This window comes from Lipophrys pholis, assembly GCF_963383615.2.
Source record: "Lipophrys pholis genome assembly, chromosome: 7".
Lineage (NCBI taxonomy): Eukaryota > Metazoa > Chordata > Actinopteri > Blenniiformes > Blenniidae > Lipophrys > Lipophrys pholis.
Window position 1 is genome coordinate 14,917,760 of NC_137638.1, and position 26,567 is coordinate 14,944,326.

A 26,567-nucleotide genomic window follows, 5' to 3' on the forward strand; every position below is an offset into this window, starting at 1 on the left:
CTGAAGACTTGTCTCTGAGCCTGATAGGACCAAAAGCATTCGTTTTGTGGCATTAACACATCTCTTGACCTCCCTCGCAAGCTGACACGTGTCTAGCAGGGAACGGCAGCATGCCCAGACAACCACAGAGAGAATAGATCCAGAGGCTGAAGCACAGCAATGATTCAGTATATGGAAAGCGAATCATAGAAATCTAATCAAGTTCAAGAATCATACACGCACGCACGCACGCACGCACGCAAGCACGCACGCATGCACGCACGCACGCACACACACACACATTCAGGGGTAGGTTGAGATCAGGTGTCACTCAACAATAGAAAAAATGTTAATGCCACTTAGCATAGAGCTTTAACATTAAAAAGGCAGCGAAAGGAATATAAAGTTCAACTCGTGGTACGTTAGGGCAGAGACAACTTTTCTCATCAAAACAAATTTACAACTGAATTCAAGTCACATCATGCTCCTCTCTTTGTTCTCAACTATTCTCCCTCTGAGGCTTTCCTATCCTGAAAAGCTGATATATATTTTTGCAGTGCCGTAGGAAGGGCATGTTTTATCCATACATAATGTCCAATGTCAAAGGAGTAAATGTTTGAAATCTACTTTCCGTGACACTGAAAGTTTTCATTTTGATGTGGATATCATCAAAGAACAGCTGAATGGCTGAAAATGACATGTATTTGGAGTCTAATCTCCCACAACCTCAACAGACTCTCTGGGCTATGGTTTGATCCGTTGAGCTACCGCAGACATAAGAAAATCACAAAATTGATCACAAAGTGAATAAAGCAAATCACACATATACGATTTTGGATGCACAATTGAGACATAGTCATTTTAAAACTGTTGTACAAGTCACTATTTCTTCTTGTAATTGGCCCCATTATGTGCTGTGTATAGTGTATTGCCTGATTCCCTTTGACTGAAGTTAATTTGGACAGATGGCTGAACCGATGACAATGAAGAACAAATACAATAAACAGGTGGATATTCAGGTTACTTACAGTTGGAAATCACTCAATAGCTGTCAGAAGGGCTAAGAGTTAGTTCAGCATTATTCGTCCGTTCGCCTAATAAACAGGAGTTGAAACAATAATCAATGGGACAGCAGTCATTTGTGGAAGCAGCACAAAGAGGTACAGTAGCTCTGCAGGGCCAAAGAACTCGTTTGACAGATTTAAGAATTACGATGCTCGCAAAGAACTTCACCCTTATAGCTGCATTATTAATTTCATTATTGTAATCAGTTATTATGCTTTTAAAATGTCTCACTTCAGTCGTTGAGCAACTTGAGGCCACAGAAAAGCTTACTTAATCATATATTAAAGCAACATCTATAATCACTATCCAGAGTGCAGCTTCAGTTAAGCAACTACGTCATTTATAAATTGCATTAATGTACTAATGATTTGTGTTGTCAGGCACGTTTTACTTCAAGTTACTTTCAAGTTTTTTTTTTAAATATATATTTAATGAAGTGTTGACTGCTACAGGCAAATGCTTCATTTTATGAAGGGATATTGTAAGAAAAGCGCATCAAATATGTTGTCAGTTAATGTTTTACAAACTGTATATTGGGTACAAACAACTCAAGAGCGAGGGAGAAGCTCAGAGGTTGTAAATTAGTAGAATACAAACATGTTTTTGAGAGATGGACTTCGCCTCTGTTAAGATTACTTGCTCTGGGGCATTCAAGTGGAAGATGCTGTGAGAGCCCCGAAGTGTCATCTTTGCATGTGTCATTCATATCTTGCATTGAGTGAAGGGCGGCAGACAGCGCAAACATTTCAGAGAAGCCATGAGGGAATGGGGTAAACAGGGAAGCCAGTAATAATAAGCAGAGAAGTTTGGTAAACAGACAAGAAGAGAGTGGCTCTAATCCTCTGTGAATTAGCTGTGGTAGGAACAAGGGGGGATGGGTGGGGTGGGGGCGGGGGGGTGGAGGGTAAAGAATGAGTCAAAGAACTTGGTATGAAGCGGAACACTGTTGGTGTTAGTGAAAAGTACGTCTTTGAGCGTGCACCAAATGTGTACTCACACAGCTTTGGCAAACATGATGTCTGTGCACATGACGTGTGCATGGCATGTCGGTATCTATGAGGTTCATGCTTGTCCATGGCTCGGGACATTAATGTACTGTGTGCCTATGTGCAAATGGCATGTGTGTGGGTGTGTGTTGACACACACACCCACACACACATGTATTTGTGATCCACAAAGGCATGCAGTGCTAGGCAGACTCCGGCTGCTGTAATCCGAGGTTTACACGCTGTAATGCTGCTGAAAGCCTGCAGGCCTCCCTGGCAGAGAGAGAGTGAAACACAGAGAGAGAGAGAGAGAGAGAGAGAGAGGGAGAGAGCGAGAGAGAGAGAGAGAGATTGACAGTGCAAGAAGACAGGACATTAAAGAGAAGATGAGCAAGAGGAGCAATAGCAAAAACAATCATAAAGAGCACAAATGAATGGAACTGATAAAAACAAGATAGGGAAGCAAATAGAAACCTATACAGAAACATGGAACAACCTTGGATGTGTTTTTAGTCAAAAAAGAGTTTGTTGATAAACTGACTTTCTATTCCTGACGTAAAACTATTACAAATAATAAAGTGAAGAATGGAGCACAAATGAGTCAGCAGCTACAGACCACCAAATTTCATGTGATCTTCAGAATAGCTCAAGAACAGTGTGTAAAGAGCTTCATGGAGGGTTTCCATGGCAGAGCAGCTGCAACCAAGCTGCCTATCAACAAGTGCAATGCAATGGTGTAAAGCACACCAGCACTGGAACCTAGAGCAGTGGAAACGTGTTCTCTGGAGTGACCAATCACCCTTCTCCATATTGCTAGGAGAACCGTAGTTGTGTGACTGCATTAACCAAGTGTAAAGTTTGGCAGAGGGAGGATTATGGTGTGGTGTTGTCTTTCAGGAGTTGGGCTCAGGCCCCTGAGTTGCAGTGTGAGGAACTCCTAAAGCTTCAACAAACAGAGACAGTTTAGACGATTTTATGCTCCCAACTTTTTGGGAAAAGTTTGGAGATGGCAGCACGCTCCTAAACTTTGTGGAAATCCTTCCGAGAAGAGTTGAAGCTGTTGTTGCTGCAAAGGGTGGACCGACATCATATGGAATCATATGGTTTAAGAATGGTATGCATTTTCATATGCGTGTGAAGGCAGGTGAGCAAATACTTTTGGCATTATAATATACTTTCTTTAGTCTACACCCAAAGTCTCCTTTTATACAGTTTCTCTGCTAAATAGTACTTCTATACTGTATGCAGCATCTTTTCCCACAGACTCTTATGTGTTTTGAGTTACTGTGGTTTGCCGTTTTTTTTTTTTTTTAAATTCCATTTAAATGATCACTAACAGAATAAGTAAGAGTAAGATCCACAGTCTGAATTTTTAATGGCAGCACTTTCCTTTTGAGTGTGTGTGTGTGTTTCAGCTGAACCAGATAAAGAGCAGTTAATATTTAATTGTGGCAATTACTTTGTTTTTCCCCCTGATGAGGTTGTTTCTTCCCTGGTTTTTGTTTGAGGTTCAGCTTGAGGAGTTCTCATTCAGTTTTTTTACATTGATTTTTTTGGGGTTTTTTATTACTCAAACTTCACCATGCCCTTTGATTGACATTTATCACACTAGTGTTGTGAATGTGTGATGGTACTATCATCAGTAAATATTGACATACACCTACACTAACAACTAGTTGTGTAACGGTGTGTGTGTGTGTGTGTGTATCTCTGTTTTAGCCCGACTGGAAGCCTGCATCTGTGTATCCTGCTTTGAGTGTCATAGTCCATTTGCAATTTCCATTTTTTTCCTCGCACCAGTCCACTGTCCTTAAATATCATTTTGTTGTCTTTTCACAAGTTTGCTTGCGTTTTGGACCTTTGCCTTTTGTTCATTAAAGTGTTTGCAGCACTTGTATTTCCTGCTCACTGGTGTTGTGCTTGGTATTTTTTTTTTTCATTCTCAACCTGTTGTGACAACTCATATGCATTTTAAAATGGGCATAAATGCATCCTCTTAACATCGGAGTTGCTAAAAAAATACTAAAATCACATGTACACAATGATGACAAGGTGATAAACATGGTCATATTAGTCATTCACGTATAAAATGCGTCGGAGCAGAGAATGTTTTACAGAAGACACTTTTCTCCGACAACATCTTCTGAAAAGAGAGCTGAATTGTGGCTAATATGAACATTTCATTTAATTGGACAAATAGTTTTAGACTGTTGAAGGCTCCAGATAAGAAAAAAAAGAAGACCAAGCAGGGGGACGGCATAGATTGTCATACTTTAATCTGATTCAGGTTGCTTTGGTCCATAGAACGGCCAGTATAGAGTGATAGAAGACGGAGCATGGGAAACACAAGAGTGTGGTACAGAACGAGATGATATGAGATGAGAGGAAATAAAATTAAATGAGAGAGAAAGGTCTGACAAGAGGTGCAAGAGGAGTGTGGAAAAGATGGATGGCAGAGCAAGTCAATGCAAATCTGCCTCCCCTCTACAGTAATCACTTTAGTATATGTGTACACACACACACACACACACACACACACACACACACACACACACACACACACACACACACACACACACACACACACACACACACACACACACACACACACACACACACACACACACACACACACACACACACACACACACACACACACACAGTAAATCCTTCATGCCCACGCTTATTAAGCCTATGAGAAAATCTACTGTGGGCATGTGGTGATTCACAACTAGATTATCCCATGATGGGATTGTTTGATATTCAGTCCTCTGGTAGACAGAGACTGGCTGAGCATATATGAGCGTACGCCAGGGAATTGGACACCGGGAGGAAGACAAGAGCAAAAACAAATTTAAAAATCATCTAAGATAGAGACATTTATTTCTATAATTTTATGAAGTTTCAAGGTTTGTACTGGGGGGAAAAACATCTTCATAAACATTTTGATAAGCAGACGTCCTGCCTTATCCTTTTGTTTGATTTTTTTCTTTTTTTCAAATCAATGTGGGGGTCATGCTAATAATGAACAACCCCGATGAACACTGAGACGACGGCTGAAAAAAAAAACAACAACTCAAGGACAGGTAGCCATGCTTTGAACACATTAATGCCACCTAGGTGCACATACTGTGGAAGGAAAGCCTGCAGGGTGGTGGTGCCCCTCGATATGATCGGCTAGAGCACTAAATAACATAACAGGGTGACAAAATAGAATGTTGTTTCTAGAGTAAGATTTTCACAGTAAATTGGGTCTGAATGAGTTAACTGCTGCCTTGGGAAATCTTATTATGGTAAGTGTATATGTGATGAAAAAATGTCATTCTGAAAATGAGGTCTTAGTAATTATAAGTCAAATAATTGGCTAGTGTTTTTAATGGCTTAGGGCCAATATTTACTGATTATTCAGTGAAGTGTAAAAGGTCTATGATAGGCCTCTGGAGGCGGGATTATACCTAAGAATTAAAGTCTTGTGTACACTCTTGTACACGGCCTGTCTAGATTTTAAAGAGTAACAACCAATGGAATTTCGTATCAACTTTCCACTTTGGGAATTGCACTATTTTAAATAAATACATTGTTTTCACAATAGCCTTTTTACAGTCCTTTACAGACTGCAGAGACAGAAGTGCAGGAGAAAAGTAGGCACTTTGCGCGGTGAGGTGACAGGTTTTTACGGGTGAATTTGTGTCGTGCAGGGGGCTCATTTTAGACAGGAGGGATGTGTCTGGTAAAATAATGGAGTTAAGGACAGGGTGTTGAAAGCAGGAGCTTGTGAGACTGATGTGCTGATGGGTTCTATCAATTCACTGAGCTCCTTCATCACCTCTATCATTGCAGCAGGGTCTGCTTGTGCCAGCGTAATATTTGTCATGGAGCCAGCACAACATTAGCTGAAGAAAATGGGCAAAGTTCATGGGAAATTTGCCAATTTTTTGGGGGTGAAATAAGGTAATGATAGGTAAAGGCAATCACCTACCAAGACAGTTTTCCCCAGGTTTTTATTATTCATCTCCATTCTAAGACTTTATTTGCAGCGTTAAAAAGCCATAGCTGATTAGCATGGGTAAACTCAATTACCACTCAATTTTACTTCATTTTGGCATTGTGTTCATTATTTCTGAATGCCTGGAATATATGACGAGAATAAGGACTGCACTTAAATTGCATTTTAACAGTGATACTTAGCTACATACAGGAGGGATGGCTTTACCAATTGTGCTCATATTGTTGTTGAACTTGAAATATTGTGACATACAAACTGGAAGTGGCTTCATTTTAAGTTAAGAGTTGTGAGCAGTGGAGGCGACTGGTAAGATGCACAAACATGACTGATGGTAATCTCTGCACAATGGAAAATTACAACTTTAGGAAACATTTTCATGAAAGTGACGTGCACATTAGATGTATCTCACCTCTCAGTGATCACTGCAGGAATATTGTGAGGTTGAAAAATTCTATATAATTGTCCAAGGTCTGACCACTCAAACACAAAGCCCACAGCTCAGTTAAATAATGTAGTCAAGTAGAATTAACTGGACCTATTCCTACTGCCTATTTGCATCAAGCAAAATAGAAAATAGACATTGTCCCTTGACCTCCACTCATGAAAGTCTAATGTACTTCAAGTTAGATTTGAAAATATCCCCTTAATGCATTCTGATGGTGTGGAATAATGAGGATGTGAAAGTCAAATGTACAAACTTTTCAACAACCATAAAAGGACACGATGCCCTGAGACAGATATAGTTGTCATCCAAGATTGCAGAGAAAGGGAAACAGATTACCTATAAGGGTTTTAGCATGATACAATAACCTGCCTCTGTGATAGACTCATCTCTACAGGTATAAACCATTCTGTATATCTAACCTTTATATATCTCACCTCACCTAATCCTTCTCTTGTTCAGTATTTTATGATACGTCTGCCCTCATCTTGTCTCATAGTTTTGGCTGCTGTCAACCCTTTTAACTATGTCTGCGCCACTTTCCCATTATTCGCAAAGCAATGTTATGCTGAACACAACAAGGACTCAGCCTTGTGTCATATACTGCTGTGCTCTCATTTTGATTTATTTTTTTATTTTTTTTTTGCCTCCGTCATTCTCAGCTCGCCCCTGATCAGCAATCACTATGTTTATACCCAGGTCACAGGCAATTAGGCCTACCCCTTATCTCTCCTTGACATCCCTTCTCCTGTCAATCCATTTATTTATCAATCAATCCATCCATCCACCAAAGTGCAAAGATTAACCCAAGGCCTGACAACCTTGTCATTTCCCTATTCCACTTTTTTTTTCCAAACTTGTCTATCCATCACTCTTGCTCTGTACTCATCTCTCCATACATCTATATGACTTAAATAAAACATTAGCTTGTGGGTACAAGAGAGCTGCTTCTTGTTTTTTCCTCCTCCATGTATTCATTCTCCCTCTAGTTTGAACAGCACTCAGTGCGGAGGCACCTTCTTTCTTTATCTTTGACTGTCCGTGTTTTCATTCGCTCACATTCATTCGTTTGATGTTTTTCGATCCCCAAACTCCAAAGCAAAGCAGCATTGTGAAAACATCTGACAAAGACCGACTGTCTCCGTGTCATCAGTGTGCACAGAGACAAATGAGCTAAAGCCAAGAATTAATAGTGGACCGCAGAGTGACGTTATGAGGAAATAATGGCTGCCGGGAAATCTGTACACCAAATTACATATGCATAGCCGTTTTCTGTGTTCAAAAATCGACAATTTGAGAACTCACAGGTGCACTCCAAAAGCAGATAGCAGACAAGGACATCTCACACTTCACCACGGCACAGTGACAAAGCAAATCAACAGGAGTGCTCAAGGAGGCTGGCATTTATAATGGAGATTTATAATGCATATGTATATATATATATATATATCATTTTTTTCGCATTGGCGCACTTTGCTATATGTCCTCTTCTGAACTTATATAGTTACACCCAGAAAGAAGTGCAAAGCAGAAAGAACAAGCTGTAACAGTGTAGCGTTTCTCTCAATCTTTCCTCCATTTTATTTTTGAGCATACTTTGTTACTTTTCGTAGATTCTTGGTGCTGTTTCAGTCCATCAACTCCCACATTGTTTGAATAAAACTATATAGTGAAACCAGGTAATACAGCCACCTATCACTTATTACAGTGGCAGCATATTCTTAAAAAAAAAAATAAAAAATAAATCCATGCGCTCATGCTCAGTTTCCTTATGTCACTGCACAAAATTCTCCTAAGCAGAGACATGAAAACAGGATTGACAGTGGAGCATCTAGGGAATAAAACTTCTCCTGGCTCGTCTCAACAAACGGAGAAGCAGAAGAGTGGCTGCCAGGCTAACGTTTGGTGTTACCCCTACTGTTTACACAACGGATGTTTTTGTTTGGCACCACAATGAATTTCCCAATGGGGCTTGCTTGACAGCAGTTAATAGTTGAAACTGCTGTCTGACACTCGTCTGCATTTTCATATTTGTTTGCACCACTTATCTGTGTTCCCTTTTCCCCTTTAATTCCCCCTTTTCGGATTAACATGGGTTTTGAGATCTTTCCCTTTCTCGCTCCCAAAGACACGGTGATTATTCACATGCACCGCCACACTTTAGCTGATCCAAGGACACCACAGGCAGTTCGTCAGGTTCAATTAGTATCCACTGTCCACTGTGCAGTGGTCACCCAGAATAATACTTGCTCGTCTGAGCATGTGTGTTCCCTCCTGAGTGACACAACCTTCCAGCGAAAGGAAATCGCTGACATCAAATCAGGCAGCGAAGGAAGCCTCCAAATACCCAAGTATTCATGAGTTCACAAGGGTAAAAGCGGTTATCACAAAGGTTGGGCAAAAGAAAATATCTATTCAGTGCTCATGCCTTAACCGCACTTCAGAAAAAGGACATGATATAAGATAGGATCAAAAGCTGAAGCCTTAAAGGAACGCTTCAACATTTTGGGAACTAATGTGCTGCTTGTCTGGGAGTCAACTGGGAGGCTCAATATCTCTTTAGTTCAGAGGTCTCTGTCATAACAAGAGGGAACTGCTGACCTTAGTCAAAGTAGAGACAATATCGCTCGCTGCCCACAGAGCGAAGCATCACCTGGGTTTTAAAAGAATGTGTTACAGCATGCAGAGCCAGTTACTTCATTGTGAGAGTAATAAGATGAATCAAACTGTGCAAGGTATCCCAGGGCCCAGCTTTCGGTAATGCAGTGGCATAAAACCCTGTTTAAACACAATGTAGAATTTTCTTCATCTAAATGTAACTTACATGTGTCATTTGCTGGAGACACGGCGCAAGACACGCAGTTTCTGAGAGATTGCACTGTTTGTGGTGACTTTGCCTGGTTGTGTCTTGAAAACATACAGATATGGGTTTTCAATGTTGATGGGCCTCACCTGGTGTGACAATGAGTTCCAGGAGGGGCACAGCAGCAATAATATTAAGGGGAGAGGGTGAAACCTTTTCCCTCGCATGTTTTTTTCCCCATATTATTTTTAAGGGCAAAAATAAATAATTTATCTGTGATAAGTCACACCTTTTGAGATCCTCTGTATGTGTCATGGAGACTAATTTAATTCAGCTGACCACATATTTTATAATTAAACATCTAATAAGCAGGAAATAAGTTTAAATTTGGATTACCTATGAATCCCAACAATGCAGAGTGAATGTGGGGGAACACAAAGTGTTTTAATTTCTGTGATGGTGGTCTTATACACAGACTTAAATATAAACAAACAAAATAAAAAAAAACTCTACATTTAATTCCAAAAAAATGATTTTCAAAATGACATTGGATTTTACAGAAAATGGATCTAAAAAATGTTTAAAAAAAATATGGAACTGAATAAAGCTGTCAGCAATGCACCTCAAAGTTGTTCCCCCTGCCATTATGGGAGAGAAGATGAAATAATCAATTCTGAACAAGAAAATAATGTGCTTCACAAAATGTCAAACAATTTTGAAAATAAGACATCGAGGAACTAGAGGATAGATCACCATGCATCAAATCTGAGCGGTTCAATTTTCCCTTACATATCGCAGGATTGGTGTTAATAAGCACGGGCCACAAAAATAGCAAAACATTGTTTGTTGTATTCATTGACACACAAAGGTTTCGCCCCCGAAGGCCACTGCCAAAATGGATGAAAGCCCTTCAATTGTAAGCAACTCCACAGGTTTTTGTGGAAAATGTAGTAGTACAAAATACAAATCCTTGCAAAGACTGAAATGCGTTGACAAATTGATTTTTGTCCCAGTAAGAGAATATCCAGTCTTAAAATACTACCTGGGATAATTAACCTTGATACTTGCAGAAGTATTACATGCATACAAATCACCATTTGTATCCTCGGAACATTAGGAACTTTGAATGCTGGTAAAGTTTAAAAGTGACTATGGCATTTCTTTTACTGGATGGATGGATGGATGGATGGATGGATGGATGGATGGATGGATGGATGGATGGATGGACGGATGGACGGATGGATTTTTCTCTTCAAACATAACTCATTCTTTGACCTCCACTTCCCACCACTCTGCAGGTGGAAACTGCAGTGTAAAAATAAAATCCATGTTTATCACAACATTACAAGGAAATCAAATAAACACATGCATGGGAAGAGCCATCAAGTGAGATGATCGAAAAGGAGAGAAGAAGAAAGTGAAGCAATATGTGAATCACGGCGGATCAATGGCGTGGTCTCTCCGTCTCTTTGCTCCTTCATCTTGCCTTCCTGTTCATCTCTCCATCATGAATTCACTCATGCAGCGTTTACTGCTTCTCCCACTGTTTCACTTCCCGCCCCCCACATCCTCTCCCATCTCCCACATGGCCTACAAGTAGGGAACCGGGCTGAACAGAGACTCCTACAATGCTACCTAACGGGGCAAAAATATCAAGAGAATTGCTATCTGTCGCCTTGTATTTAATTTTTTTCCTCTGATGCTAACTTTGCACTTGTCAGTCGCTGGATATCCTAAATATGATTTGTTATCCCCTAATGATTTCGTTTTTCTGTTTAACTTTCACTCAAACTCCCCGTGTCTCATTTTTCCGACTCGTAAACTGCCCATCTCTCACTTTCATGTGACTCATCAGTCACTTTGTGTCTAACCTTCCATTATTTTCCCACCGCTCTTCTTTTTTTTTTTTTTTTAAACTTCTGTACATAATTGTAATAATCAGTACGAGTAGTGTTGCCCCTCATCTAACCTCTTCTTAAAATAGATCTTGCTCGCTTGCCCTTTAGAGTTGCATCCTCACTTTTTCGCTGGTATGCGAGGCTGCAGTATATTCTCATGCTGTGCATGACAAATCTCAATTCATTAAACACCTCATTATACCCATTTCCTTGTTAGCAGCCGTGGCATATCTGATGTTATCAGATATCTTGATCTGGCCTTGCAGGTCTTACTGATTTTTATTTATTTATTTTTTTTACTGATCTGTAAAATATAATTATTCAGTAAATGGTCCTTATGCGTTACATCAGAAATGTATGCTTCATTTTCTTTTCAACAGTTCCATCAGTTTGGTGCAGTAAAATACTACTCCAAATGGTCCTTTGATGCTTAATAATAATACATAGGTTTCATATAGCTCTTTTCAGAACACTTAAAGACGCTTTACATTGCACTATTCATCCACTCCGTACTCGATGGTGGTAAACTACGTATGTAGCCACAGCCGCCCTGGGGTAGACTGACGGAAACGAGGCTGCTAAACTGCGCCATCGGCCGCTAAACTGCGCCATCGGCCGCTAAACTGCGCCATCGGCCGCTAAACTGCGCCATCGGCCGCTCTGACCACCGCCAACCACTCACTCTCACACTGCATTCACCCAGGCAGTCTTGGGGGTTCAGTGTCTTGCCCAAGGACATTTCCGCATGTAGGTAGGCAGAGTTGGGAATCGGACCTGCAACATTCCGATTGGGAGACAACTGATCTACACAACCAAGCAATGCCGCCCCTATTAAACTTACAGAAGACACTTTTTCAACAATAATTAAATTTTTAACATTTTGTTATCGTATTTACAAAAAGCTAAACATAAGGAAACATATTCTGTGTTGTGCTAGTATTTTTTGTTTTTTTTGCTTCTCCTCACAGTGATTTACTTGTTTTTATACACTTCTCTTGTCTCTTTCCTTTGCTGACTTTTTTGTTTATTTTTCTATATGTCCATCTTGCTCATAATCGATCATCTACTTACTTACTCGCAACTTCTCTTCATCAAAGCTCATGCCTTTAGGTAATGCAAAACCATCATTCTGTTATATATTTCATGAAACAGCTGCTGGTATAACACACTCAGAAGAGCCGAAGCATGTAAAACAACATATTTGTCTTTCCCTTTTGTGACAGGTGTTCTCAAGACGCCACTGCTCTTGCTCCCACAAAGAGACACCAAAACTGAGATACTTTTCTTTTTTTCTTTTTGCATCCTGACCTCCAGGTTAATACATGTGTCTGCAGAGTGCATCTATTTTCTGTTATATTCATATGAAAATAAGAAGGAATAAAACCGCTTTGTGCAACACTATGGCTCAGATTTGTGAAGGAAACTGTCAACAATAATTAACCTTGTTTGAGCTGAAATAAAAACCGTTTGATAGCAAATATTTTTAGCACGCGTGTGTACGCACTCCGGAGAGAGTGAGGAAACCCATTGTGCCCCGTGTTACGTGCTGATAGTCATGCACACTGATACAGATTGTCATGCAAAGCAAAAAACAAGGTTAGTTGAACATTTTCAAACATTTATGCAAATGTGTCAGTGTGCACAGGCTTGCACACGTTCCTAAGTGCATGCAGCGATTAAGTGTATTTGAGTTGGCGACCACATTAAGCCATTACATGAATATAATAAAAAAAAATAATAAATCTTTCAATCGTTCACAACATGTAATGGAAGGAAATGTTTTCCGTGTGATAACAGGACTGTGAAGAGGCCTCAGAGGTCCTGTGGCTCTCTCAAGTCACTTAACATAATTTACCACATATGTCAGACGAGACTGGAGATGGTAATTGAAGGTGACCTCAATGTGGAAAACGCTGCAGTTTTCGGGCCATTTATTCTCGTAAAGAGGAGGAGTATTTCTGTCTCTCTTCCAAAAGATGAAGAAAATCCACTGATGTGGGAGACAGAAGACAGGAAGAGAGTCCATACGAGAGAACAGCGATTGTGACTGCACTCCAACCTGTGCTGCTTATTTTATGAATCTCTTTTGGACTTGGTCGTCGATCACCTTCTCCTCTGTCTTGCACGATCTTCTGCTTGTTTGCTGTTCTGTGGTTTACACGTAACAGCCCACACGTCCATCCTTTATCTCCTCGGTTAGTTGCAAACTCTTTTGCGTCTCTTTCAAGGCATGTGATGCCATTTCCTCTCTCGAAAAATCATTTAAGACGTCGCACGCAGCTAACTAAGCAATTACAAGCGGCAGTCTCGTCACTTGCATGTGAGAGATTATTACACGCCTGTAGATGTGTGGAGAGAGATATCGGCTCCCGAGTACAGCCACCGAAGGTAATGGAGTAGAAAGCCAATCCTACCACAGTGCAGCGGTAATAATTATGACGGATCTCAGGTGCCGACTATTATCATTATAGCTCGACAACTGTATTCATATGTGTGACGTATGATGGGAATAAAGGTCAGAACAGGAACTGAGGATTAGAAAAAGCAGATTGAAGGAGAAGAAGAAGAAGCATTTCCTAAAAAAATGACCGTCTGGGCGGAAGAAGCTGAAAAAAAGAAGAAAAAAAAAACTGGAAGAATGAAGTGAGTCGAAGGGGAAGAAGGAGGTCCTCGGAAGAATAACTTAATTGAGGTGAGATAGGAAAACATTAAAGGAAAGTTGACTGTGTGGCAATCATTAATGAGACGCTGAGTAGAGATAAGAGGCCTCCAAGAGGACATAGAACGGAGCGAAAGGACAAGAAAGAAAGAGCAGGTTAAGTGGTATTCTCAACAGATTGTAGTGTTAATACCATAATTAAGGAAGCAGATGTGTGTGTGTGTGTGTGTGTGTGTGTGTGTGTGTGTGTGTGTGTGTGTGTGTGTGTGTGTGTGTGTGTGTGTGTGTGTGTGTGTGTGTGTGTGTGTGTGTGTGTGTGTGTGTGTGTGTGCGTGCGTGCGTGTGTGTGTGTGTGGGGTCTGGCAGACACAGATTCCCTTTATATCACAGTGTCCTAGAAGCTGCAGTTTAGTTCAGCTCTTTGGGATTTGTCGTCCATAAATAAGAAATATTACATGTAGAATAGGACTCAGATACAAGAAAAATACATTTGGCTTCATATGGTATGTAAGTGAATGTATATACATGTGGATCGAGCAGACTGTGAGAGAGAGATTGACGGGAACGAGATAATCCATAATTCATTGAAAAGAAATCTCCAAATGTATCTCTATTGGTAAAAGATACAGAAATGTACTTTTTCTAAGAAAAGTCATTCTAAGGTAAAACCTCGATGTCGAAGACTGATAAAAAACATAGAATTACAAGAGTGGACAGAGTAAATAATTGAGTAATGATTGCGAGAAGGGACACGAAGCATCAAATATTTAGCAATGAAGGCCCCTGTCACACGGCCATGAAGAATAATAAATACATGCCCACATAGAAATGTTACCGCACTGAGAAGACCACGATCCATAACTTACATTAGTTCCATAACTTAATTTCACTTACAGTCGGCATTTCTATTACAGCTTGAGGTGAGATTTTGTATGGCCCACTCCCTCTGTCCTAGATTAGTTAAAAAAAAAAAAAAAAAAAAACGCAACATGTAATTCATATTTTTAATGATGTACTGCATGGATCAATTTGACATGATGAAATCTGCATCTCACTGGAAATAGTTTGTTCACCAATGGCTTATAAAGTGCCAAGAAGGACTCCTTGCTGGTGTAGTGATAAGCACTGTCACCTTCCAGCTAAGAATTCCCAGTTTGAAACTGGGTTTGGAGAACTTTCTGTGTGGAATTTGTATGATTTCCTTTTGTGTGTTTGGGTTGTAGTTAATTGGTTAATTGGTAAAATGCACTTAGATGTGTGTGTGTGTGGGTGTGTTTGTCTGCCCCTCTGTTTGCCCTGTGATAGACTGCCAACACGTTCAAGGTGTCCAGGGCTTAACCATCGTCAGCCTGGCTCTCCAGCGAGTTGGATGGAGTTATATAGAGGATAAATGGACGGTTGTTCCAACAAAACATAAAACAAATAACTGCAGAACAAAACTAAACTATGTAGCTAAAAAGCTGAAAACATGAAAACAAGCGTTTTTTTGTGTGTTTTTTTCTGGGTCAGAATGACATAAAGGTGAAATATGACAGTTGCTGATGGCTTCATTACTCTGTCATTGTCCATAAATAGCCTGTGTAAAAAGTAAATAGTGTGTGAGTTTGGCCACGAGGCAATACAACTTCAGCACCGCCTCACGTTGGAGCCCTCTAATAAGAGCAGAAGTTCTACTGCTGCTGTTTGATTAGTGTCCTTGAACAATCTTATACATTACATCTCGATTTATTCTAAAAAAATAGGAAGCATGTTGCCAGATGTTTTATGAGGAACACTTAGTGGGAATGACTGTTATAACTTGAGGTGATTAGGCCTATTCATAACTTAAGCCACTCCAGTTTTTATTTGTTTCTTTCTTGACATTTGTAATTATGCAGAAGGTAATATGTTCACAGATAAGTGGAAGCCTTCGTAACTGCAACTTCTACAGAACAATTTACTGATGATCTCGGAATTATGCGCACGCACCTATTTCATGAGACCGTTCACTGGGAGAGGCAAAGAGACAATCACCTATTCATTATCATTAATATACGTACGATCGTGTCTTTTAGCAACTTCAACCTCTTCATAATGCAGTGGAGAAAACTAAAAAAAAAAAACAGCAACTTGTCTTGCTCTTCTCCATAATAGTTTCATTCACACTAAGACTGCACATAAAGCTAACCTTTCTGTAACATACTCCGAGATAGATTTGGGTCATGTACGACTGGGTGAAAAAGCACAAGATGGTAAACAATATCTTTAAATGTTATCCTTGGGTTTCTCTCTAGCTTTCCTTCTGTGAACATTGTTGCTCGCTGGGTCAGGGCCGGCTTTTCTCTGGCTTTTCTTCTCAGAGGCGCGGCTGTCAGAAGCAGTGTGCTTTCCGTAACCTCTCCCACAGCCCGACAGACAACAGGCATGTCTTTTTTTTTTTAATGGTAGGTTAGATGCTCAGATTAAACAATGAGAGAAAACCATAGGATGTGAAAAGCCTTGCATGCTTCTGCGATCAGACAAAAACGTTACCATAAAAGCAACTCTGAAAGCAAGTTGCATCAGATTCTCTGCTCATTTTGTGGCGTGTATGTTTTTAATTGAATACTAATGACAGACCAACAAGGGTTCATGGTATTAAGGGAGACCGTGCAGGAATAGTGTATAACAAGTACTTTAATTCCCTCAGAAGTAATTATGCTCTCTGATTAGGGAATTGTGCCTTAAAGTAATTATGCAGTGCTTTAAAGATTAATTTTGTCGGTGATGGCACGCTGCGCTATTTGGTGTCTCACCACATTATCCATAATCACAACTCACTGTTATCTGTGAAGAGATCCCACTGGTATGGAGTACCAATAAGACCGTGTACGTACGTTCGAGGAGCTTCCCTTTTTTACGCGTCGTCTATTTGTGTCAGAACAAATGTGTCTTTCTGCCCCGACAATAGAAATGTTTAAGGATTTTAAAAAATGAAAGGGTGTTTTTCTCCACTAAATTGTTTTGGTTATGGTTTTGTCCCCGCAAAGTCGATCAAGCAAAAAAAAAAATTGTGTAGATTGGTGATGGTTAATTATTACTCCTTAAAATAACTGTGGAACTTCTTGACAAAAAGAAAAGTTAACTCGTGTCCCAGGAGAGGTAAAAATTGTGTGACTTTATTTCTCCCACATTTAGACTAAAGATTAAATTGTATTACCATAGTAATACTGTGACTTTAGCAGATTAACCCGTGGGTCAATCTCATCACTGATGTATCAGTCATTTATCTGCTAATGCATTACAGCAGTCAGTCCAGTGAGCAGAACAGATAGAAGCTGATATTCTGGAGCAGTGCCACTGTTTTCATTTACGACACAAGTAAGGAGTCACAGGCTCACTGAAACCTCAGTAATTGTAACTGTGTTACAAATTCAATTTCAAAATAACACAATGTTACGTTACTATATCATCTTACTCCCTCTCTGGTCAATAAAACATATTAAAGTTAAAAAAATTTTTTAAAAAAAAGCAAAAGGCTACAGGCATAAACTGTGGAAAGCAAGTATGCACAAAAATGTGTGTATTAAATGATCTGTTCAAGAACAAATTACCATCTGATGTGTCATTCAACATGTTTCACAATTTACTGCAAAGTTCCGTATTAGAGGCTATCAAAGCTGAATAAACATTACTTTAACAAACAAGAGAAATAATCAGCAAACAATAATATTATCATGAGAGCTCACGGCAGTGAGAGTAAATGGTGTTTTTCATGAGGACTGTTAAAATCCGTCATTACTTTTTCATTAGTAACAACCACTTAGAACCACTTTTAATCTATCCAATTAACACCCAGCTTTGTCAAAGGGGAGGTGATGTGGGGGTTGCATCAGGTGGAGAGCAGCGCTGACAAATAGTTGAACTACTGAACATATTCACACACACTAATGCCAAGAATCTTTTTTGTTCTGCAATAAATAATAAAATTCATGAAAAACTATATAGAGAAGAAACTGGAAGCAAGAAACTAAATTGTAGCAGTGCGGTAGCCTCCTGTAATGTGGTAACAGGCACGAGGAAGGAAATACTTGAACAAATATGAGCGGAAACAATAGGGAGAGTAGGTGCACTCGAATATCCTGGTAAATCTGAGTATTGTGCAAATCCACTCTGCACGCTGAGCAGAAAAGAATCCCCCCCTCCATCCACAGGACTGCACCACAAAGAGGATCGGTTTCAGCTACTTACCCTACTGACACCTCGTCCCCTGTCCTCTCCATAATTTGTTCCCAGGATCTCAAAGAAGATGTTGGGGTTGGTGCCGTTGTCGGTGAACTCCAGAAAACTCGTGAGGCCACTCACTCCAAACTGCAAGGACAAAACAGAGTGCTTCCGTATTAATGTTGGTTCCTTTTGCTGTTGTTGTTCATCGATACCGATCATTCAACTGGTGTACACGTGGCGATCATGCTGTAATGATCAGAACAATCCTCGTCAATGTGATCACGTCGGGCGTCATCGGTGGTGTTCTGCGACGACTTCAATGATGAACAAAAACTTTCACGAACAATTCTACCCGAACTGTAGGGGTGATAAATTGTGTTTTTATACCAATTAACCAAGTAAAGAACAGATATGATTAAAAAAAAAAAAAAAAAAAAAGTCATGGTGTGAATGAGACAATATTCATCCATTTGCTCTTAGAGGACAATAATGTAGATACAGCCACAAAAAAAAGAGTCGGTGTCTGTCAGTGTGCGTGCGTGTGCAGCACGAGTTTACGTATTTGTATTTATGTCCGTGAAGAGAAAGCATCCCAGGTTACACTTTGTTGCCGCAGCATTGTTAAAGCAATGTTGTTAAAAACGGAGCAGTCGGGTCAGCTTTTGCTCTCGGGGTAAACGCTGATGCATTTCAGTGGAGCTGTAGTTCCGTTTTCTTTGAAGAACGTGGAAAAAAAAATTACTGAAAAATACACACACGGTTCGATTTCTACTCTAAACGAAGCAGCAACACTTGTGTAACACGTTTTCTTCAAAGTGTATTAAATGTCACAATATCAAAAAACATTATGAAAGAAATATTTTCTTTTTCAGCTTTTTTTTTTTTAGAGTGAATTTCAATTTAACTGTGCAGATAAATCAAACACAGGCGTTGCGATGTGGGTGTATGTGCGTCAGTGTCCTTCACGGTAAAACTCGCTGATGTTCATAGAATTACGCATGATCATGAGGTTGTGTCTCATAAGGGGGTATAGTATATATCATAGAGTTCATAAATCATATGAACGTGCAATTTGGTTAATTGATCTACACAGACACAGATGTGTATTGTTTCGATGATTCATTATTTGAGTCCCGCGGGACGAATGCTCATGCATAAGTGTCTGTTTATATGGCTCCTTGCACAAGCAAGGCCAAAGTAAAACCTGTTTAGATGCTGTCCACTGCCTTGGATAATTATCTAGTTAATTAATGTTGGCAGCTTGGTATGGGGACAATACGTTCAAAGCAATTATTTTTTATTCTAATTGCTCCAGGTGTAAAGGACATTGCACCAGGCCTGAGAGAGTGAGTGAAATGAGAATTAATGAATGAGACCGGAGAGGCATTTCTTGCAGTTTGAAAGTGTACATGAAACTGGATAACAGTTTTTTTTTTAATTATGGTGTCACTGCTTGTGTCATGTAGGCTCAAATGTGGATTTACACAAAGACTTCAAGGTCTGATAACCCTTCAAAGTTAAAGATAGGAGGGTAAGGGGTGGGGGTGGGTGGGGTTTGGCAACTCCCAAATAATGGTCAACACCCTGTGGGGCAGATTGATTAACAAGTTGAAGTTGCATTTGTTTGACGAAGGCATTCCACAACAACCTTTCAAATGAAAACATTGATTTTGTTTCAGAAATAAAATATTACTTTTATGCGGCAACGTTTTGAAAATAATGTCCGTTTACATCGAAATGGCAGAAACATTGACGTGTGTTTTCATGTAGGGATCATTAATGGGTGCTGTTTGTCTCTGTAATGAAACCGCATACACATGTGTGCAATGAACAATATGCTGTCAACAGTAACAATGGGGAGTACACGGATATTCATATGGACAGACGATTAGAGAAGTTAGAGTTCTATTATTAGTCATGCCACTTTGGAGTCCACCATTGTTGTTATGATCCATCGACTTGTTATAGCTTACAACATACCTGTTAAATGTATGGTTTTGCGTGACTTTGTTTATAGTTTCACTTCGAAAAGGTCTTTTAATAATATACCCATTAATATCATTATTCGCACTCATTTTAAACATGTTTTCATAAAAGACAGGATATGAGAAAAGGCGTCGAGGTGGTGTAGTGGTGTAGCATTCCTGCCTCCTAATGAAAATATCTCTGGTTTTGGGCCCTGTGTGTTGTTACCAGCTTCTCCCTGTTCTTGTGTGGGGTTTTTTTTTTTTTTTCTGTGTACTTCTGTTTCCACAGTCCAAAAGGAGGTGTTTGAGATGAATTGCCAACTATAAATGTCACATGTATGTGCAATTTATAGTTGGCAATTCATCTCAAACACTTCCTTTTGGACTGTGGAAACAGAAGTACACAGAAAAAAAAAAAAATCTCATTGTGTTCGCCCTGTTGGCCTATCTAAGCTGTACCCAGCTGATGCAGTCTCACATTCAGTTAAGTGGTCTGCAAGATTTATCGATGGGGGAAAAAAAAATAAAAAAGGCTTGCTGGGCAAAACCGAGACCCCCGATACCACCACACAGTGAATGAACATTAATGGCCCCGTGGATTAAAATGTATAGCAAGTAATGTTATAAAGTCAAATACGCACAAAACAAACTCCAGGTGTGAAGAGTTACAGTTGTTTCAACTGCTGCAAATTTGTCCCATCTTTTTGTCAACAAACACCAAACAGCAACAACAATAGAGTTCCACATCAACAGCTGCAAATGAGTATTATTCATTACCATAATGGCCCTGCGTACCAAAACACTGATTGAGCACATAGGCATGCATAGTAAGTGCAGAACACCGCTGATCCGCCATGAAGAGGGAAGTAATGCCGGGCTGTTGAACTTAACTCTATGACTACTTCGGGCACTTTAACACAGATGTTACGAGAGTTGTTTTAACAGCCGGGGCTTTCTGATGTAAGTGTCGCCAATGATCAACCCAATCTCAAGGTGAAACGCGGAGATAGATATAAAAGCGCCGTGTTTATTAATGTATGATACTAATTCAAAATTAATATTTCACTTGACTTCGTCATTCAGTCAAGCTGCCATCCCTGGAGTACTTTTTATTGATATCAAAACAGAGGGCGCAGATCCAGTGGTATTAAACTGTGATCAAAGTGTTTCCAGGCCTCAGCCTAAACTCAAGGTGGGATGTGGAGATTCCTTGAAATCGCAGCCGCAGGGGGGAATGCTCAATATGCCAAAAAGTCAACGGTGCAAGAACAGAAAGAGAAGTTACTGTTTGATGCATGTGTCTTTTTAAATGTATAGTAGTTATTGGAATGTATTACTTGGGTTGTATTTGGAGGTAAGAACTTGGAAACTTTCAGTCGAGGTAATGAAAAAAAAAAATTGGGTTGTCATGTGATAAAAACATTACAAGAAAAAATATCTAAGACTTGTACTTCTTCATTTCTGCTGGTAATTACCGGTATACCAAGCGATGGTGGTGTAAAGATGAATAAAGACTGCAGTGTTCTGTATTAACTACACTTTTTAGCAAAGGAAGAACAGAGACTGCTCTCCACTTTTCATGTACTGAGCGTGGTGTCTTGAAATGTAAACGCATGCTACTTAAAGGGGGAGTGAAAATTTGCGAAATGTGTTTTCTCTTTGCTAAAAGATACACAAGTCACATCTATGACAATGCTTAAAAAATATCAGCAAATATAACTGCAGTAAAGCAGATACAAAACCTTTTTCTGTTGTGTCTTGGTGAAAATAATCTTACACTCGCATGTAGAAGTGGGACATTGACACAATACGAGATACCAGTGCTGTAATTCGAACACGACTAACATGTTGTAATGATCAATTTGATTGTCTGCATCAAAACGTTTATTTTTTTCAGCAACATGTCAGCAAGGTAAGAAAATATTTTGCTTACTCATTTGTTGCTTAAAAAGTAACGGTATCCTAAATTAAGAGACAAAAAAAATTGTATTTCTGTCACTGTAAAGACTGCTGTAAACTGTCAAAATTGACTGCACCCAGTTCTTCTTGTTACCTTTTCCTGTACTCATTTTGTCAATGAATACATTTCTTTTCCTATCCAAGTGGGTTTTTGAGCCATTTCCATTACGCACCAGCCCGTCACCGTCTGGAACCCACTTTTCAGTGTCATTGCACCCGCCTGCTTTCCCTGTGACTCCTTCCTACTTCTTGTAAATGTTCTTCTCAACACTGGTCATGGTACAAATGTGCTTAAGGGGGCGGGATAATAGAGACACTCAGAGTCATGCCCACGGGTGTGTGACACCGGGTGCAAAATTCTCAGGAACTTGAAAAGCCCGCTTCGTGGAACAGCCACCTGCTCACGTCTCTGCCTTGACTGTGCTCAGGTGGATGCGCCAGAGCAGGCGCGTATGTCGGCTGCTCACACGCTTGGTTGAATGCCTCTGTGTAGAGAGAAAACAAACCAAAAAAAAAAAAGTGTGTGGATTTCTTCAGCCTTGTTATACCTTCTTGACAGTGTCCAGCATGCTCTTGCCTCCTTGCCACGGCTTGGAGGTCTTCCTGATGCAGCTCAGACTGGCCATGCTGTGCCATTTCCTGTCCTCCAACTTTCTGTGAAAGGTATTCGCCAGCAGCAACACAGTGTCATAGATGTAGCGGTTGGTGATCTACAAAGAGAGAGAGACAAGGACACAATGGACGCTCAGTGGTACTCGGATTGTGTGAGACATCCTGCAACAAATAGGTTCAAAATGGGCAATTTCATGCGTTTGTGTGCTTCAGCTTGAAACAATTACTCTTTGTTTTGACCACAAAAGTTGTATGTTCTTAGGCTATAGGGCTGAAAAAATGAAATAATAGTGAAAAGCAGTTATTAGACATAAGTTGGAGAAATAGGTCAGAGCATTTCATGCTGAAATGCTATTAAATGAAAATGCCTCACTTGCAGACAGATCCATGAGCTTCTTTGATCAAAAAACGAAAAATAAACTTTTTTTTCCAAGACTTTCTTCATTTCTTATATGGTTCACTACAACTCAGTGGCGTAGAGTGTGTTTTGTAGCCCTGCTTTGAATTAGATTGCCATTTTCAGTTTTAAACAGGCTTTCCTTTGGCACAAATTGTACTTCACGCCACATAAGCGATCATGCCTAAAGACACACTCACACAAAGCAAAAGCTTAAGGATGACAATAATTAAAATTTGTTGATAGGTCTTTGGCACCATACAGCACAAAGGAGAGGGAAGAGACAGAAGCAAAGGAGTTTATTCACGATCAATCATCTTGTGATTTACCCGGCCTCTTGTATCCATGTTAATGGGAATCGAGTAAACAGACCACAACTGCGACAAATCCAGGCAGATACACCAATGCATGTAGAGATGACGTATATCCTCCCACAATAGGGCAGAAAATACATAATAATATTAAAAAACATTTAAAAAAATTATATATATATATATATACACACACACACACACACACACAGATTCATTTCTATACCATTTGTAGAATTTGTATAACATACACACGCACACACACTACTGCATTTGAAAAAATGCATTTTTTTTGACCCATCTATAGGTTAGGATCAAGCTTAAAAGGTGTCACTGTTTGGGATGATCCCATCCCTGCATGAGGAATAATGTCAAAAGGGGTGCAGCTCTGTGGCTGAGCAGCGGTTCATTTGCTCAGCCTGTCATTCTCCTTCCAAAACATTTGAAACTATGAAAAAAGCCAAGGTTTTACATTTACAAAACAAAGTGAGGAACGATAACATGACAAAATATGGTACGGTCTGTCTTACTTATCAAACAGTTCACTGACGGGGCAAGAAGACAGGACAGAAGTCAAGACTGGGGAAAAAAAAAAAAAGTGTTAAGTTTATCTTACATCTAACTTTTCTCTCACTTTCTTTCAAAGGAACTTTGCCTTCACGGTTCTGTCTTGAGCGTCTCACTTGCTGCTTTTGTCTATTGTTCTGCCTCTATGTCATTGTGCCTATTGCTTTTTTCTCTGAAAATTAAAGTGAAAATCTACTGCTCTGTAGGGAGCTCGGGTTCAGCACTCCAAGTGAGCATTATATGTGAGTGTGTGTGTGTGCGAGTGTGTGTGTGTGCGAGTGTGGTCAGCCTGAGATGATGTGCTTCAGTGCAGTGTGAAATTGGGCTTCTGGGCCACTTTTTGACCACTGAGCAGATCTGCTTCCTCAATATCTCTGCATTCTCTGTCTTTCACTCCCATCGCATATTTCCTCTTGCTCTCTGGAATTCAGTCATTGGTCCACCCACACACACACACACACACACACACACACACACACACACACACACACACACACACACACACACACACACACACACACACACACACACACACACACACACACACACACACACACACACACACACACACACGCACCCACACACACGCACACCACACACAGGGCAATAAAAAGAACGTGTATCGTTTGTTGCTACTGTGGAGGGAAAGTGATGTTTTCAACCTCTATTTCTTTGTGAGCTATATATAAACACACACGTCCTTGACTCAAAAGATTAATAGTCACATGGACGCATGCCCAATAAAAAACACCCATTGTTTTGCAGGAAAGTGAACACATTCATCTAACCTCTCCTAAAAAAACAATGAATACATCAAAAAGGCTTATTGATATCAGAGAATTACACTTGAGACACACTTGAATCATTTTATTGCACACGTGGCAAGTTTTATTTATGAATAGTACTGCTTGATCTTTATATTACTCTGTTGGATATAATTTCATTTACTTTCATTAACACAAAAAAAAAAAAAAAAAAAAAAAAAAAACAACCAGTGGGTCGTCTTGCTATGTTCAGTGATCAGACTGAAAGTCAATATTGGAAAAGTCTCATAACCAAAAATTGTGATAACCACAAACACATTAGGACCACTTTCTTGTATTTAAATTATTTCCCAAAATAAATCAACTTCATTCCTCCAGGATGTTGTGCATCCACATAAATCAACAGCACATTAATTCAATTTCAGATTTTCATCATGGCACATAAATAAGATTGTGCTTGTTTTTTTTTATTTATTTTTTCACTCTATCTGATGGCAGTTGAGGAATCTTCTAAAAGTGAATCGTAATTCCATACATATTGCCACACTGGGGGGAGGGCATATCAAACATTGAGTAAATAAACTGTAAAATAAAAATGAATATCTATCTATCTATCTATCTATCTATCTATCTATCTATCTATCTATCTATCTATCTATCTATCTATCTATCTATCTATCTATCTATCTATCTATCTATCTATCTATCTATCTATATAATTTTCAATGTGCTTTCCAGGAATATCTGAATTGTGAAGTCTCTGATTAACACACTGAAAAAAAGTGGGTCCACTTTCCTCTAAAATGATTAATGGTCCAGGTTAAATGCCTCGTGGAAACCTGCTCTGCAAATGACAACTCAGCGCGGCAGGTGAAATAGTGCATTGGAAGTGAAAGCCCACTATGTATGTGCAGTTCATTTACATACTGATGTTTTTCCCAAATGAAATCGAATGAAGAGATGACCCTTAAGTAATTACAAAGAAAGGTTGTTTTTTTTGTGTGCATGCACACAAATTAATTGTGACACATATCGAAATCACAACTGCACTTGGTCTACAGTATGCTATAGCTACAGTATACACACAAGAAGAGGATTACTTGATTTGATTGTATACTAGAGGTTAAGATTAACAGATTAAGATTATGATGGCAATATATTCTTATTCTATTTCTAATTTAGGATTTAGGATTCAAATACTGTTAATAGTGTACTTGTAGGTGTATTGATGTGAAACATGAGCTGAGGGTTTGCGTTTTTGTTTCAGTAAAGCGCAACGTTCCTCCCGAAAGTGTTCTGAAAGTTGATTGGAGTTCACACGCTAATTCCACAACAATTCAATGCACTACATGTGAGGGCATTAGTTGGTGCTGTGGTTTTGGTAATACAATTGGGGGTGTTTGCATGCAGACAATAGTAGGATGGAAACATTCGTGCTCCTTCGCACTATCTTTGGCTCAATCAGTATCTAGTGTAAAACATGTGCATCCAGACTTTGGGATCTGCCATGAGGTATTGTAGCATGCAGCAAAGTATTAGAAAGAATTGACCGATTAATTGAATGGATGGACAGACAGATGCAAAGTCAAACGAAGCGACAAATGAACGAACAGAGGAACAAATCTTTAAATGGAGGCAATACATGTATGAAAAGCAATTCACAAGCAGCGAACTTTGAAGTTTAAAAGGTAGAAATGTCTGCTGTCAAGGACATAGACTTCATACTGAAGACTTAGTTCAAGGTGTAGTGGAAACCAGTTCATTCAGAAAGTATTCAGAACCTTTCACTGGGAGATGTCGTTCATTTGCTAAATTGTCATTTTGACAGCTGATGTATAGCATAAGAAAAAATACTTTTCTTGAAGAAGTGTGTTGCAAGATGAATAAAAATGAAAAACTGATCAATTCTTTCACACAAAAGTATTCAGACCTTGATTCAGCACTTTGCTGAAAGCCCCTTACCAGCA

General features: G+C 39.6%; 1 protein-coding gene across 1 annotated transcript in view; it reads right to left on the reverse strand.

Annotated features, from left to right (window-relative positions):
• Positions 1-26,567, reverse strand: part of grid2 (glutamate receptor, ionotropic, delta 2) — a gene marked incomplete at both ends in the record, with an annotated part of 512,472 nt that overhangs the window by 132,122 nt on the left and 353,783 nt on the right. Inside the window, 2 exons of the mRNA XM_080467951.1 lie at positions 18,048-18,167; positions 22,498-22,659. Coding sequence (XP_080324077.1) covers positions 18,048-18,167; positions 22,498-22,659 — 282 coding nt within the window. The remainder of the gene's footprint in view (positions 1-18,047; positions 18,168-22,497; positions 22,660-26,567) is intronic.